Source organism: Lethenteron reissneri, chromosome 49 (genome assembly GCF_015708825.2).
Source record: "Lethenteron reissneri isolate LAM-NWPU_2019-01 chromosome 49, ASM1570882v1, whole genome shotgun sequence".
Classification (NCBI taxonomy): Eukaryota; Metazoa; Chordata; class Hyperoartia; order Petromyzontiformes; family Petromyzontidae; genus Lethenteron; species Lethenteron reissneri.
Window position 1 is genome coordinate 10,398,903 of NC_083827.1, and position 12,928 is coordinate 10,411,830.

Below are 12,928 nucleotides of genomic sequence, written 5' to 3' on the forward strand. Positions count from 1 at the left end.
GGCCACGATGACCTCTTGACCCCGACACAGGGTACATTGTACGTTTTCCCGTCATACCCCCCCCCCCCAGTGATTAAAAAAGTGTACATTAGACTTCACCCCCTCGGGTCGTGATGAACGTTGATAATGTCTCAACGATTCCAGGCCCAGAGATCCGCGATCGTTGCTGCTGCTGCTGCTGCGTTATCAGGGCCCGGCCCTCGTGCTAGCGCAGCAGACAGCTCTCAAAACAAACACCCTCCTCTCCCTTCCTCCCTTCCTCCCTTCCTCCAGCCCTCCTCCCTCACTATGACAGACACGGAAAACAAGAGTCCTTTGAAAGTGAGAAAGGAAGGGGATTGGGGGAGGGGGTGGAGGAGGGTGGGTGGTGCGGGGGGAGGGGAGGGGGTGCTCCATGGTGGGAGGAGGGGGCTGCCCGGTCACGTGACGCGCGGGACCGACCTTTCCGAAAGACGACGCAGTTGCTCCGCTCCTCCGCGTCCGTGACCTCGAGCGCGCGGAGCCAGCAGTCGCCCGGCACCGGCAGGCGCGCCAGCGCCGCCCGCTGCACACCGCACGCGAGACAAAGATGCCCCCCCCCGTGTAGTTGACGCACGCTGCACACCGCACGCTGCACACCGCACGCTGCACACCGCACGCTGCACACCGCACGCTGCACACCGCACGCTGAACTCCGCACGCCGCACACCGCACGCCGCACATTGAATTAAGGTCGCCGGGTTGGTAGCAGGGAGGGCCAACCACGGCACCGCCGCTCCTCGTAGGCGCTCGCTAAAGTGCCTTTAGCGAGCGCCTACGAAGGCTGGCATGGCACACGAAGGGGTGTGGTGGCCAGCACCACGCCTGGCCGCCTTTGTCTCCCCAATGGCGATGTTTACACACCACAACTGCTGTTCACGCACTCTCATATACTCACACAAAGAACGGGAAACACGCACGGGTCCATCGCCGAGCCTTCACAGATTACTGAGAAAAGTGGTCATCGATATTCGTCACTGATGTCGGCTGCCGGTTGAACTGAGGTCTCTGGGTTCGTAGCAAAGTGCACTAACTGCTGACGCCACCGGTTCCCCATAAACACGTGCACAGATGTCAACCACACACACACACACACAATCGTACACAATTGTACACAATCGTACACAAACGCACACAATTACACATAAATGCACGCACATCCAAACACGGGTGCGCACACACACACACACGTACGTGCATACATCCACATGTACACCGAGACACGCTCGCGCACAGAGATGCCCCATACAGCCTCAACAGATTGTTGTGGCTGTTGGTTTGCCAGTCGCTTGACGTTTTGGGCCTGTGCTCAGAAACCGTGCGTTAAATAAAGCGCTTCCTAAACACAGGCGTACAACCATCACCACCGCTCCCATACCGCCACCACCACCACTACCACCCACTACCACCCACACCGCCACCACCACTATGACCCACTATCACCGCCACTACCGTCCACTATCGCAACTGCCGCCAACCCCTTAAGCACCGCCACAACCAACACCAACACCACCACCAGCACCACCACCGCCACCGCTACCAACAACAAGATCACTGCCACTCCCGCAACCACCATATATGCATGTTGAACGTCTTTTGCACTGTACGTAGCCAACCGTGCTAATCGGAGGTGCAGGGAAGGACAACAAACGAAACACAAACATCAGTTCTAAAGAAATTAGTTTTTAACCACCACCACTTTTGTACTTTCGGGGTCCCTGATCCTCTGCTCACAGTCAATGAGGACCATAATGGTGGGCAGGCACGTGTAAAGCTGCATTTGCAGTTCACCTAGGGGTGCGACAGGGGTGTCCTCTGGCTGCCACATTATTTAACTCATTTTCTGCCTCCGTAATTTGAGACACTTTCCATGGCTGTACCGGAGGAGTTTCCATCTGGCACAGGTACATCTGGTACAGGTACATCGATTCCGCGGTGCGGTCCAGGAATGGCTCCCAAAATGGTCGATGATTGGTAGTATAATTACTGCTCACTCTCAGACAGAATGGAGAAGACTCTGCTGCTGAACCTGACGCGTGCTACTTCGGGATGGGAGCCTGACCATCAGTCTCACAAAAACAAAGCACCTGCTTCGGGACTTCATGTCATCAAATACTCCACCCCACGAGTGAGGGGGGCAATTATGGAGGGAAGTTTCTGAACCTGGGCAGTGTGCTTATGACAAACTCCGGTTTGGAAGCGGAGATCTCGCTCCGAATCAGTCGAGCGGCATTGTCTCTTCATCAGCCGCGTAACGCCGCCGCGTCGAAGCTGGCCGGTCTGTCGCTCCGCACGAAGCTCCGGGGTCGTCTCGGCCGCGGTTATGCCCTTCCTTCCCTGTGCACGCAAAACGTGGACTCCTTTTAAAGGAACCATCACCACCTTCGCCGCCACCGCTGCCACGACCACCACCGTCAGTGGGTGGAGCGGGCAGAGTGGGCGGAGCGGGCAGAGTGGGTGGAGCGAGATGCATTAGTGCAGTGAGAGATAACGCCACAGATCTGTTGCTCTGAGGAAATGTTTTTGTTGGTTTCTTACGGAGATGATTTTGTGTCCGTGGCGGCACGTGTGTATATGCGTGCCTGTGCGAGTGTGGGAGTGTATGAGTGAGTGTGGTATGTATGTGTGGGTGGAGCGGTAGTGTAGCGGTTAACGGTCAACACCAGTGACAATTATCTGAACTGGTCCTGGGCCTCCCCTAGCTCGACTCAGCCTCAAATGAGTACCTGGTGCGGTGTGTAAACATCGCCACTGGGGAGACAAAGGCGGTCGGGCGTGGTGCTGGCCACCCACCCCCTCGTGTACCGTTCCGGCCTTCATAGGTGCTCGCTAACAGCACTTGCCCCTACAGTCTGTTAAGGCTATATGGGGGATCTTTGTCTTTGTATGTATGTGTGTGGTCAACTCGCCACTGCCTGTTCTATGAACCCAGTGACCAGAGTTTTATTCCCGCTCATGGCCAACACCAGTGACGATTATATGAACCGGTGCTGGGCCTCCCCTAGGTCGACTTAGCCTCAAGTGAGTACCTGGTGTGGTGTGTAAACATCACCACTGGGGAGACAAAGGCGGACGGAGATAGTAGCCGGTCTTAATAGGTGCTCGCTAACAGCTATACAGGGGACCTTTGTCTTTGTACGTGTGTGTCTCATGCTTTCTCTCCTCTCTCTCCGCACCCCACCTTTAGCTCAGTGGGAGGAGAGAGGAGCCCTTATCAGCTGGTGTGGTACCAAGGCCACCCCCCACCCACACCCCCCCTCTGCCTGCCTCCCTGCCCCCCCCTCCTAAATTCCCTCTGATTTCCACCACACCCCTCCGCCCACCTAACACCCCCCCCCCCCCCCCCGCTTTACTCCGTAGCTCCATTCTGAATTCCCATGAGCAGCGGCTCCTCCTGCTCCTCCCCCTCCTCCTCGGTCCCGTGACTCTGACCACAGCGCTGCATCGCTCTCCTCAAGGTCTGCTCGCCGGTTCTCAACGGTGCCCGGGTTCCACGACTCCAGACGCGGCGACGCGCCAGCCACGTACCGATAGCGCCGACGCCTTCGGACGGCCTTGGCCAGACCCCGTGAGCCAGACCCCGTGAGCCAGACCCCGTGAGCCAGACCCCGTTAGCGAGACCCCGTGAGCCAGACCCCGTGAGCCAGACCCCGTTAGCCAGACCCCGTGAGCCAGACCCCGTGAGCCAGACCCCGTTAGCCAGACCCCGTGAGCCAGACCCCGTGAGCCAGACCCCGTGAGCCAGACCCCGTGAGCCAGACCCCGTGAGCCAGACCACGGCGATCAGACCCGACTATCGGACTCCGGTAGTCGGCAGGCACCCCGCCAAGGGGACCCCGCCGGCGTGGCGGACGTGTGAGCCCCCTGCGCTGGCGATGACGAACTCCAGACCCCGGCGGGCAGGCGGACGGACCGTCCCGTCTCCCTCGTTATCGGCCACATTTATCCCTATCTACCCCCCCCCCCCGCAACCCGCCACCACCGCTCCGAAGCCAAATCAGAATAATAGAATGAAATAATTGATAGCGGCCGGGCAGAGTTAGTCACAGAGAGATCCGCGCGGGCCTCCACTCCCCCCCCGCCCTCGCAAACTTACAGCCGCGCCCATGGCGCGGATTCCTCGCCGCTCCTCCCCTCTCCGTGCCGAACGCCCCGCCGCCGCTGCCGCGGGGCGACGCACGGACAACTCGGCGGGAACGAGCGAGGGGTCGCGCGGCGAGCGAGAGATTCTGTGAGCGTTTTTTTTTGGGGGTGGGGTCGCTGCTTAGATCGGGTGAGCGGGGGTAACAGACACAAACGACAAAAACACGCAGATTTATTTATCTCTGGCCGATGCGACGCTCTCCCTCCCTCCCTCTCTCTCCAGCCCGCCAGCCCGCCCGCCACGAGCCAGCACCCGGCTATCACCGTGAGAAGGGCCACAGTTGTAATGATAACTCCAGCGCGGCTATCCAGTGGAAAAGATTACGGAGGAATCGCATTCTTGGCACGAAAGGGAGACACACAACGAAAGGGAGAGCGAGACAGAGAGCCCCCTCCCTCTACCCACCCCCCCGCAGGTCGGCCCCGTCACCCCGCGCGGCACGCTCGCCGGGTTACAGCTGCGCTGCGCCTCGTGCCAACTCGGCCTGCGCTCGGGACTCGCACCGCGGGGATCGGACCGCCGCCTCCATCGAGCAGAGATCTACGCACACGGCCCGGGGGGGCCCTGGGGGGGCCCTGGGGGGCCCCGGGGGGGCCCTGGGGGCCCCGGCCCTGGGGGGGCCCCGGCCCTGGGGGGGCCCCAGGGGGGCCGGCTCGGCCGTGATTGAGACTCAACGAGTCTTGTGGGTGCCAGACGAGCCTGTTATATCTACAGAGTGTTCCACCACCACACTGTGCATCACACAACACTCACCCACTCACTCACCCGTCCACCCACTCGTCCACTCACCGCAATGCAGGTCACAACGCTTCTTTCTCTGCTCATTCCCTCACACTGCTGCACTCTGGAATTCCCTCCTCCCATCATCGTCTCTCTCTTCCCAGGTTCTTATAACAACCTCACTCAAATCAAGAAATGTGTTACACTCTAACAATTACACCTTCAAGAGTGCTGATTGTTGCTGGCTGCTTGGCATTCTGGGGAAGTCCTCAGCAACCGTCATCAAAAAACAAACACACACAACCACACACACACAAAAACACACACACACCTACAACTACACACACACACACCTACAACTACACAACAACAACAACAACCGCCATTCGCCACTAAGTGGCGGTGACGTCACCACGATGCTTGTGCCAGGCCAAGTGCACCTTGAGGCCACGTGAAGTGTCGAAAGCCCGCTGGCAGGAGGTCACGGGGCAGACCCAGGTGCCACGGGTCGACTGACCGAGATAACCGAGATGACTGGCTGATGCACCACCTGTGCCCCCTACTGTGCCAACTTGCTGTGCTTTAGCCACCCGGCGCTCCGCTCGTTGTTGTGAGCGTCGCTCCTCCGCCCTCCGTTGTTGTTGGAGGGCGACTGCCTCCAACTGCCCAGTAGCGTCCTTCACGAGCCTCCTCCACTGAGGCCGATCTTGACACCGCTGGTACCAGTCATCGGCAAGTCCACTCAGCTCCACGTCCTCCTGTACCACATCACTCCATCTCTTCTCCAGCCCGTGCCGCGCCCGTCTAGCCCCCTCGATCCGGCCGAACAAAAGCTGTTTAGGCATGCGGTGGCTGGGCATGCGGGCTACATGACCCAGCCAACGCAGCCTTGCCTGCCGGAGGAGCTCACTGATGGGACTTTGCCCAGATCTTTCAAGGATTTGTGAGCTCCTCACACAATCCAGCCTGGTTAAACCCAGGATGGATCGTAGGCAGGCCAGCCTAAATGTTTCAACTACACACACACACAACCACACACACACCTACAACTACACACACACACAACCACACACACACCTACAACTGCACACACAAACAACTGCACACCTACAACTACACACACACACAACCACATAGAGGCAGAACCCCAAACACACCGCCAGACGGACACGCAGCCAGACGGACGCGCGGCCACACGGACACAATACCACACCCCACACACGTGCGGGGTGTGGGTGCAGGCAGTCACCTCCGTGCCGTCGCCCCCGTGCCCCCCGTGCCCCCCGTGCCGCATGACCCCGGGGTAGGGCCCCCACGTGACCCCCGGCAGCAGCTGGCGCCGACTGCGAACGCGGCATCGCTCCAGCGGAACCTCGCTGGCGCTCAGCTCCTCTGCAGACAGAGACACGGCGGTCGTTAGTGCTCAACTCATCCGCATCTCATGGATACCTGGAGACAGACCTGGGGGAGACACGGGGGGAGACACGGGGAGAAGGAGACACGGCAGCACGGAGACATGGGGGAGCCAAGGCGCCACTCCCATAACGGACCACGCTTTATTAGATAAATATCAAGGCAGACATTAAAAAAGCAGTGTCTGTGTCACTCCCAATGCATTTCTTAACGTAGCCGTGGTGCACGCACGCTCGTTCACGTGACTTGCACGCTCGCGCGTTCACGTGAGGCGTTCGCACGCTTGTTCACGTGACGTGCACGCTCGTTCACGTGACGTGCACGCACGCTCGTTCACGTGACATGCACGCAAGCTCGTTCACGTGACGTGCACGCAAGCTCGTTCACGTGACGTGCTCGCTCGTTCACGTGACGTGCACGCAAGCTCGTTCACGTGACGTGCTCGCTCGTTCACGTTCACGTGACGTGCTCGCTCATTCACGTGAGGCGTTCACGAGCTCGTTCACCCGGCAAAGCCTCGCCGAGTCTCAGGACGAGTTTCAGGAGAGTCCTGCCCAGTTTTCGCCATAGGAGGGGCACCGTTGCTGCTGCGTGTGATCCCAACCGAGTGAACTGCAGATGATGTTTGGCACTGGGGTGTGTGGCCAATGCCGGCTACACCGTGTGTGTGTGGGTGAGAGAGAGTCACTCATTCGTTCGTGCGGTAACTATAGATAGTAGATTTTTCTCTCATTGTATACAATTGTTTACATTTTAATATTAATGCGGCGACGACGATGCTTTGAGTGGCAGATTTGTGCCAAAGGCACCACCACGTTGCGTACCCAAAAATGAAATTGGCTCGACGAACCTCTACCCTCCTCCAGAACGGAGTTGCCGTGGCACGGCCCGAGAGGGCAACCAGGGGACCTCCACCGAGGAGATGGGGCGAGGGATTCCGCCCGTGCGCCAGTGCTAGATGGGTCGTCACATCGCAAGCCTGCGAGAGGTGGCAGCAGCTTGGGGAGGCCGTCATCCAGCAGTGGTTGGATCGTGGCTGCTGACGAAGAGCGCCATGACGACGACGACGACGATGAGAGGTCACTGCTGCCCACGATTTTACACGCAGCTGTTGCTGTGACCCTCGCCCTGCGATTGGATGCCATCAGTCAAGTGGCATCTCAACATTCATCCATTTGAGGCATTGGCTAATAATTTTCTTGCTTACAGCCCGGCAAAGACAGTGGTGGCAATTCCACGTTCCGATGGCAGGGGCCAGTCTATCTACAGGACACCCATTGTTGAGTTCCCCACAGATTGGTACCTATTTTATCGACCCCAGTGGGATGACGGGTCGAGTCACAGACGAGTGACCCCCTGTGGGGGTCCTGAACCCTGCTCGACCACACACAGGCAATCGCAGCACTTGTCACGTGACCCGCAGCAGCAGTGCTGCTACGTTTGTTTAAACTGCAGGGGGCTGCCGGGGGCTGCCCCCCCCACCCCGCCCCTCCTCCCCACCCCCCCATCACTCCCCCCCCCCCCACTCCCCCCCCCCTCCACCATCTCAAGTGACGTCCCTCTTCCCTTTCAACCGTGGTGAGAGGCAACCACCACCCTCCCCGGCAGCTGCGACGCACAGACGTCACCCGCACCTAGCCTGGCACGCACGCCCACCCGTGACCTTGTGCTCACGTGCAGACCCAACATCAGGGGCCACTGATGGTCCAGCGCCGACTCCCTCCAGTCGCTCACCGGCGGTCCGTCGCCTCCTTATCGCTCGCCTATCGCTACTGCCATGGTGACCGTTCCCGTGAATGTCAATCATTGATTCCTCCACGCATTTGAGGACTCGGTCGCGATCAGACACCGAGCGTGTCGCCTTATCCACCGTACGGTGTTCAACCACCACACTGCAGGTCACAACACCACCCACTCACCCACTCACTCACTCACCGTCTCACAAACTCACCCACTCACCTGCCTACTCACTCACCCACTCACTCACCCACCCACTAACTCACACACTTCTTCCCTTGCACTGCTCCTCTCCACGTTGGAATTCCCTCCCTCCCATCATCGCCGTCTCTTCTCCCCAAGTTAGCACTTCGTTTTTTTTCGAGAGAGCGCCCATTACACCCGGGGTGTTTCAGAGCGCCTCACAACCTCGCGCCATCTACTACGTACTTCGACAGAGCGCCGCTCGTTCCTGCCCTGCTCGGCGTACAGATGCGGCCGCTCTCGGCAACTGCGCCAAAGCGCCCGCAGGCTGAAACGGCGCGTGTCCCGGACGGGACGCAGGAGGAGGGACGTGTTTGTTTAATACCAGGGGTGTCTGCGCAGAACCATCGTCTCAAAACACCACGCAGATAAAGTCTGCGCAAGCGGCAGGCGAGCACACATTGTCAAAACAGAGATTAGCTCGCCATGGCGACGAGGCGAGCAGCCGCAGATGCCTGGCGCGGCCCGCCACCAACTTAAACACACGGGCACTACCGCCACCACAACCACCGCCATCACCGCCACCGCCAGCAGCGGAAACGCAGGCCCCACCTGAAACAAAGCCTCCACACGACCACAACAAATACGACCACCGCTGCGACCACCACCGCGACCACCACAAACACCACCACCACCACAGCAACCACCACAAACACCACCGCCGCCACCACCACAGCAACCACCCGCCACTAAACCTGAACCCACACGCACGGCAACGCCACCGAACGGTGAGCGTCGACTCGTTCTGACTCCCCCCCCCCACCCCCCACATCCTGCAATGTCGCTCCACCATCCGGCTGCCCCTTTCCTTTCTCCTCCTTCTCCATTCCCCCCCTCCCCACCGCCCCCCCTCCTGACCGCCGCCCCTCCCCACCGGCCCCCCATCATTGTGTTTGTCTGTCCCAGCTTGCAGCGGATGCGGCAGGAGGGGCAGGGGGGGGCCGTGCTCCCGTCCCGCTGTCTTTTCGCCGCCGTTGTTGTTGTTGTTGTCGTCGTCGATGCAATTTGTAAATAACGCATAAAATAAACAAAACGGCGCGGTGTGGCGGCGGCGGCGGGAGACAGCGCGGCGCTCATTTGTCACGGCGCGCGATAGCGCCAAGACGGATTTCGCGAGGAGAGAGCGCGGATGATTGTGGGGCTGCGAGGATCTGACGGAACATCTGCGAGCGTGCGGGGAGAGCGCGGCTCCCTGTGGCGAGCGCGAGAGAGAGAGCGCGTGGGAGTACGTGCGCGGGGAGCGGAGGCGCAGTGGTTAGCGCGCTGGGCTACCGAGGTCAATTCTCGCTCAAGAACCAATAACGGTGGCGAATATATCTGAACCGCTGACCCCGAGGTCAACTCGGCCGTAAATGAACGGCTGGCGCGGTGCGTAAACATCAGCGTTGGGGAGACAAAGGCGGCCGGGCGTGGCGCCGGCCATCCACCCCTCCGGTGCACCATGCTCGCTAACAGCACTTGCCCCTGCAGTCTGTGCAGGCTACACGGGGGATCTTCGTTTTGTCTTAGTCCCAGCGAGTGCCTGCTGAGGCTATTACGGGGAACCAATGTGCGTGAACGTGATTATGGCAGTACGAGCACCGTGCCAAGTCGATGATTATTCAGCAGCGGCAGTAACATCAGTGGCAGTAGCATCAGCGGTGACAGCAGCAGAAGAATGAGCAGCAGTGGAATGAGCAGCAGTGGCAGCAGCAGTGGCAGCAGCAGTGACAGCAGCAGTGGCAGCAGCAGTGGCAGCAGCAGTGGCAGCAGCAGTGGCAGCAGCAGTGGCAGCAGCAGTGGCAGCAGCAGTGGCAGCAGCAGTGGCAGCAGCAGTGACAGCAGCAGTGGCAGCAGCAGTGACAGCAGCAGTGGCAGCAGCAGTGGCAGCAGCAGTGGCAGCAGCAGTGGCAGCAGCAGTGACAGCAGCAGTGGCAGCAGCAGTGACAGCAGCAGTGGCAGCAGCAGTGACAGCAGCAGTGGCAGCAGCAGTGGCAGCAGCAGTGGCAGCAGCAGTGACAGCAGCAGTGGCAGCAGCAGTGACAGCAGCAGTGACAGCAGCAGTGGCAGCAGCAGTGACAGCAGCAGTGACAGCAGCAGTGGCAGCAGCAGTGGCAGCAGCAGTGGCAGCAGCAGTGACAGCAGCAGTGGCAGCAGCAGTGACAGCAGCAGTGGCAGCAGCAGTGACAGCAGCAGTGGCAGCAGCAGTGACAGCAGCAGTGACAGCAGCAGTGACAGCAGCAGTGGCAGCAGCAGTGACAGCAGCAGTGGCAGCAGCAGTGACAGCAGCAGTGACAGCAGTGACAGCAGCAGTGACAGCAGCAGTGGCAGCAGCAGTGACAGCAGCAGTGGACAGCAGCAGTGACAGCAGCAGTGACAGCAGCAGTGACAGCAGCAGTGACAGCAGCAGTGACAGCAGCAGTGGACAGCAGCAGTGACAGCAGCAGTGCAGCAGCAGTGACAGCAGCAGTGGCAGCAGCAGTGACAGCAGCAGTGACAGCAGCAGTGGACAGCAGCAGTGGCAGCAGCAGTGACAGCAGCAGTGACAGCAGCAGTGACAGCAGCAGTGACAGCAGCAGTGACAGCAGCAGTGACAGCAGCAGTGGCAGCAGCAGTGAGCAGCAGCAGTGACAGCAGCAGTGGCAGCAGCAGTGGCAGCAGCAGTGACAGCAGCAGTGACAGCAGCAGTGGCAGCAGCAGTGGCAGCAGCAGTGACAGCAGCAGTGGCAGCAGCAGTGACAGCAGCAGTGACAGCAGCAGTGGCAGCAGCAGCAGGAGGATGGCACCTTCCACACAGAGGACCAGCGACTGCCCCGGCTCCTTCTCCTCCTGTTCTCGCCGAGCCCCTCGGGTTTGTTTCACCGCCGCCGTGTCCACAGATCCCACTCCGGGCGACCGCGAGCACGGCCAGCAGAGACCGCGAGGGGGGGGGAGGGGGTGGGGGGCACGGGATTGGGGGGGGGGGTTCTGGGAACAGGCGGTGGCAGCGTGAAAACCACGCAGCGTCGACCGCTCCACGTGTCCCAGCGACACGGGGAGGGGGGGGATGACGAGGGGGGGGGGTGAGCGGTGGGTGGGTGAGTTGGTGAGTGTGGGTGACCGAGTGAGTTCACAGGTGAGTGGGGGGGTGAGTGAGACGGTCGGGGATAGGGGTGAGGACAGCTCAGTGGAGAAGGGCAGCAGCAGCAATGAGGACGGCTATGTGTGGTGGCTGGCCAATGGGTAGGTGGGTGGGCAGGCAGGTGGGCGAGTAGGCGAGTGGGTTGGCAGCCGAATGGATAGGCTGGCGATTAGGTAGGCAGGCGATTGGGTAGGCTAACCGGGAGGTGGGTAGGCAGGTGATGATTGTGGGGGGTAGGCAGTCCGGTGGGGGTGGGGGCGGTTAGGGGGTTGGTGTGGGGGGGAGCAGGAAGCGGGGTCTCTGCTCAGCTCGGCTCGATTCGGCTGCACTCAGCTGAAATCTCCGCGCGGTGCCAGTCACAACAGGAAATGTTTGCTCTAGATTGCAGATTCTGTTCGATAAGATAAATTCTTGCAGGGAGAGTTCGGAAAAAAAATAAAATTAGATCGTTAACTTTCCCCCCCTAATTATAACAAAAACAAAAAATAGCACACGCTCACACACACACACACACGCGTGCGCTCAGGCACACACATTCATGCACACACACAGGCGCACGCATGTGCCTGTCCGGTGCGAGGCTGGGGTTGACACGTTTTGCTTTTTTTGGGCCCTGCCGATAGTGAAAATACGGATCGCGAGCTGAGAGATCTCGATCTCAAAGTGCCAAGCTAGGTGCACTCTGAGGCCATGTGAAGTGTAAAAGGGCGACTGCCTCCAACTGTCCAGCAGCGTCCTTCACGAGCCTCCTCCACAGAGACCGATCTTGACACCGCTGGTACCGATCATCGGAAAGTCCACTCAGCTCCACATCCTCCTGTACCAAATCACTCCATCTCTTCTCTAGCCCGTGCCGCGCCCGTTTAGCCCCCTCGATCCGGCCGAACAGAAGCCGCTTGAGCATGCGGTGGCTGGGCGTGCGGGCTACGTGACCCAGCCAACGCAGCCTAACCTTACGTAGGAACTCACTGATGGGACTGTGTCCAGATCTTTCATTGATCTGTGAGCTCCTCATACAATCTAGTCTGGTTTAACCAAAGGATGGATTGTGGGCAGACCAGCCTGAATATTTCAAAAAGGTGCAGATATTTCCTCAAAAAGGGCCACGTTTTCAAAGCATAGAGAGGAGAGGGCACGAGCGTGGAGAGACAGGCGAGGTATCTTCCGCACAGCGTTACGTGACAGATGAAAAGTGCCACTCAACTCATTGGGAATGAGACCTTCACGTGGGCAGTGCGATCGTTCTACTCTCTACAGCCACAACATGACACTCATCACACACACCCCGATCCCACACTCACACCAAAGACAAAGATCCCCTGTATAGCCTTAACAGACTGTTGGGCCAAGTGCTGTTAGCGAGCACCTATGAAGGCCAGAACGACACATGAGGGGGTGGGTAGATAGCACCACGCCTGGCAGCCTTTGTCTCCCCCACCTCCCTCCCCCCACCTCCCTCCCCCCGCCTCCCTCCCCCCGCCTCCCTCCCCCCGCCTCCCTCCCCCCGCCTCCCTCCCCCCGCCTCCCTCCCCCCGCCTCCCTCCCCCTGTGAG

The 12,928-nt window shown here is 59.8% G+C and overlaps 1 protein-coding gene across 3 annotated transcripts in view; it reads right to left on the reverse strand.

Annotated features, from left to right (window-relative positions):
- The window catches only part of LOC133354840 (zinc finger protein ZFPM2-like), a 72,954-nt gene that overhangs the window by 13,551 nt on the left and 46,475 nt on the right, over nucleotides 1-12,928 (reverse strand). The window contains exons 1-3 of one of the 3 annotated variants that reach the window (XM_061571993.1): nucleotides 6,132-6,140; nucleotides 2,182-2,355; nucleotides 442-544 (exon numbers count right to left, since the gene is read on the reverse strand). In XM_061571993.1, the coding sequence (XP_061427977.1) occupies nucleotides 442-544; nucleotides 2,182-2,262 (184 nt within the window). In that variant the 5' untranslated portion in view covers nucleotides 2,263-2,355; nucleotides 6,132-6,140. Of the gene's footprint in view, nucleotides 1-441; nucleotides 545-2,181; nucleotides 2,756-6,131; nucleotides 6,275-12,928 lie in introns of those variants that run through there. The other 2 variants (XM_061571991.1, XM_061571992.1) reach the window with 2 other exon arrangements.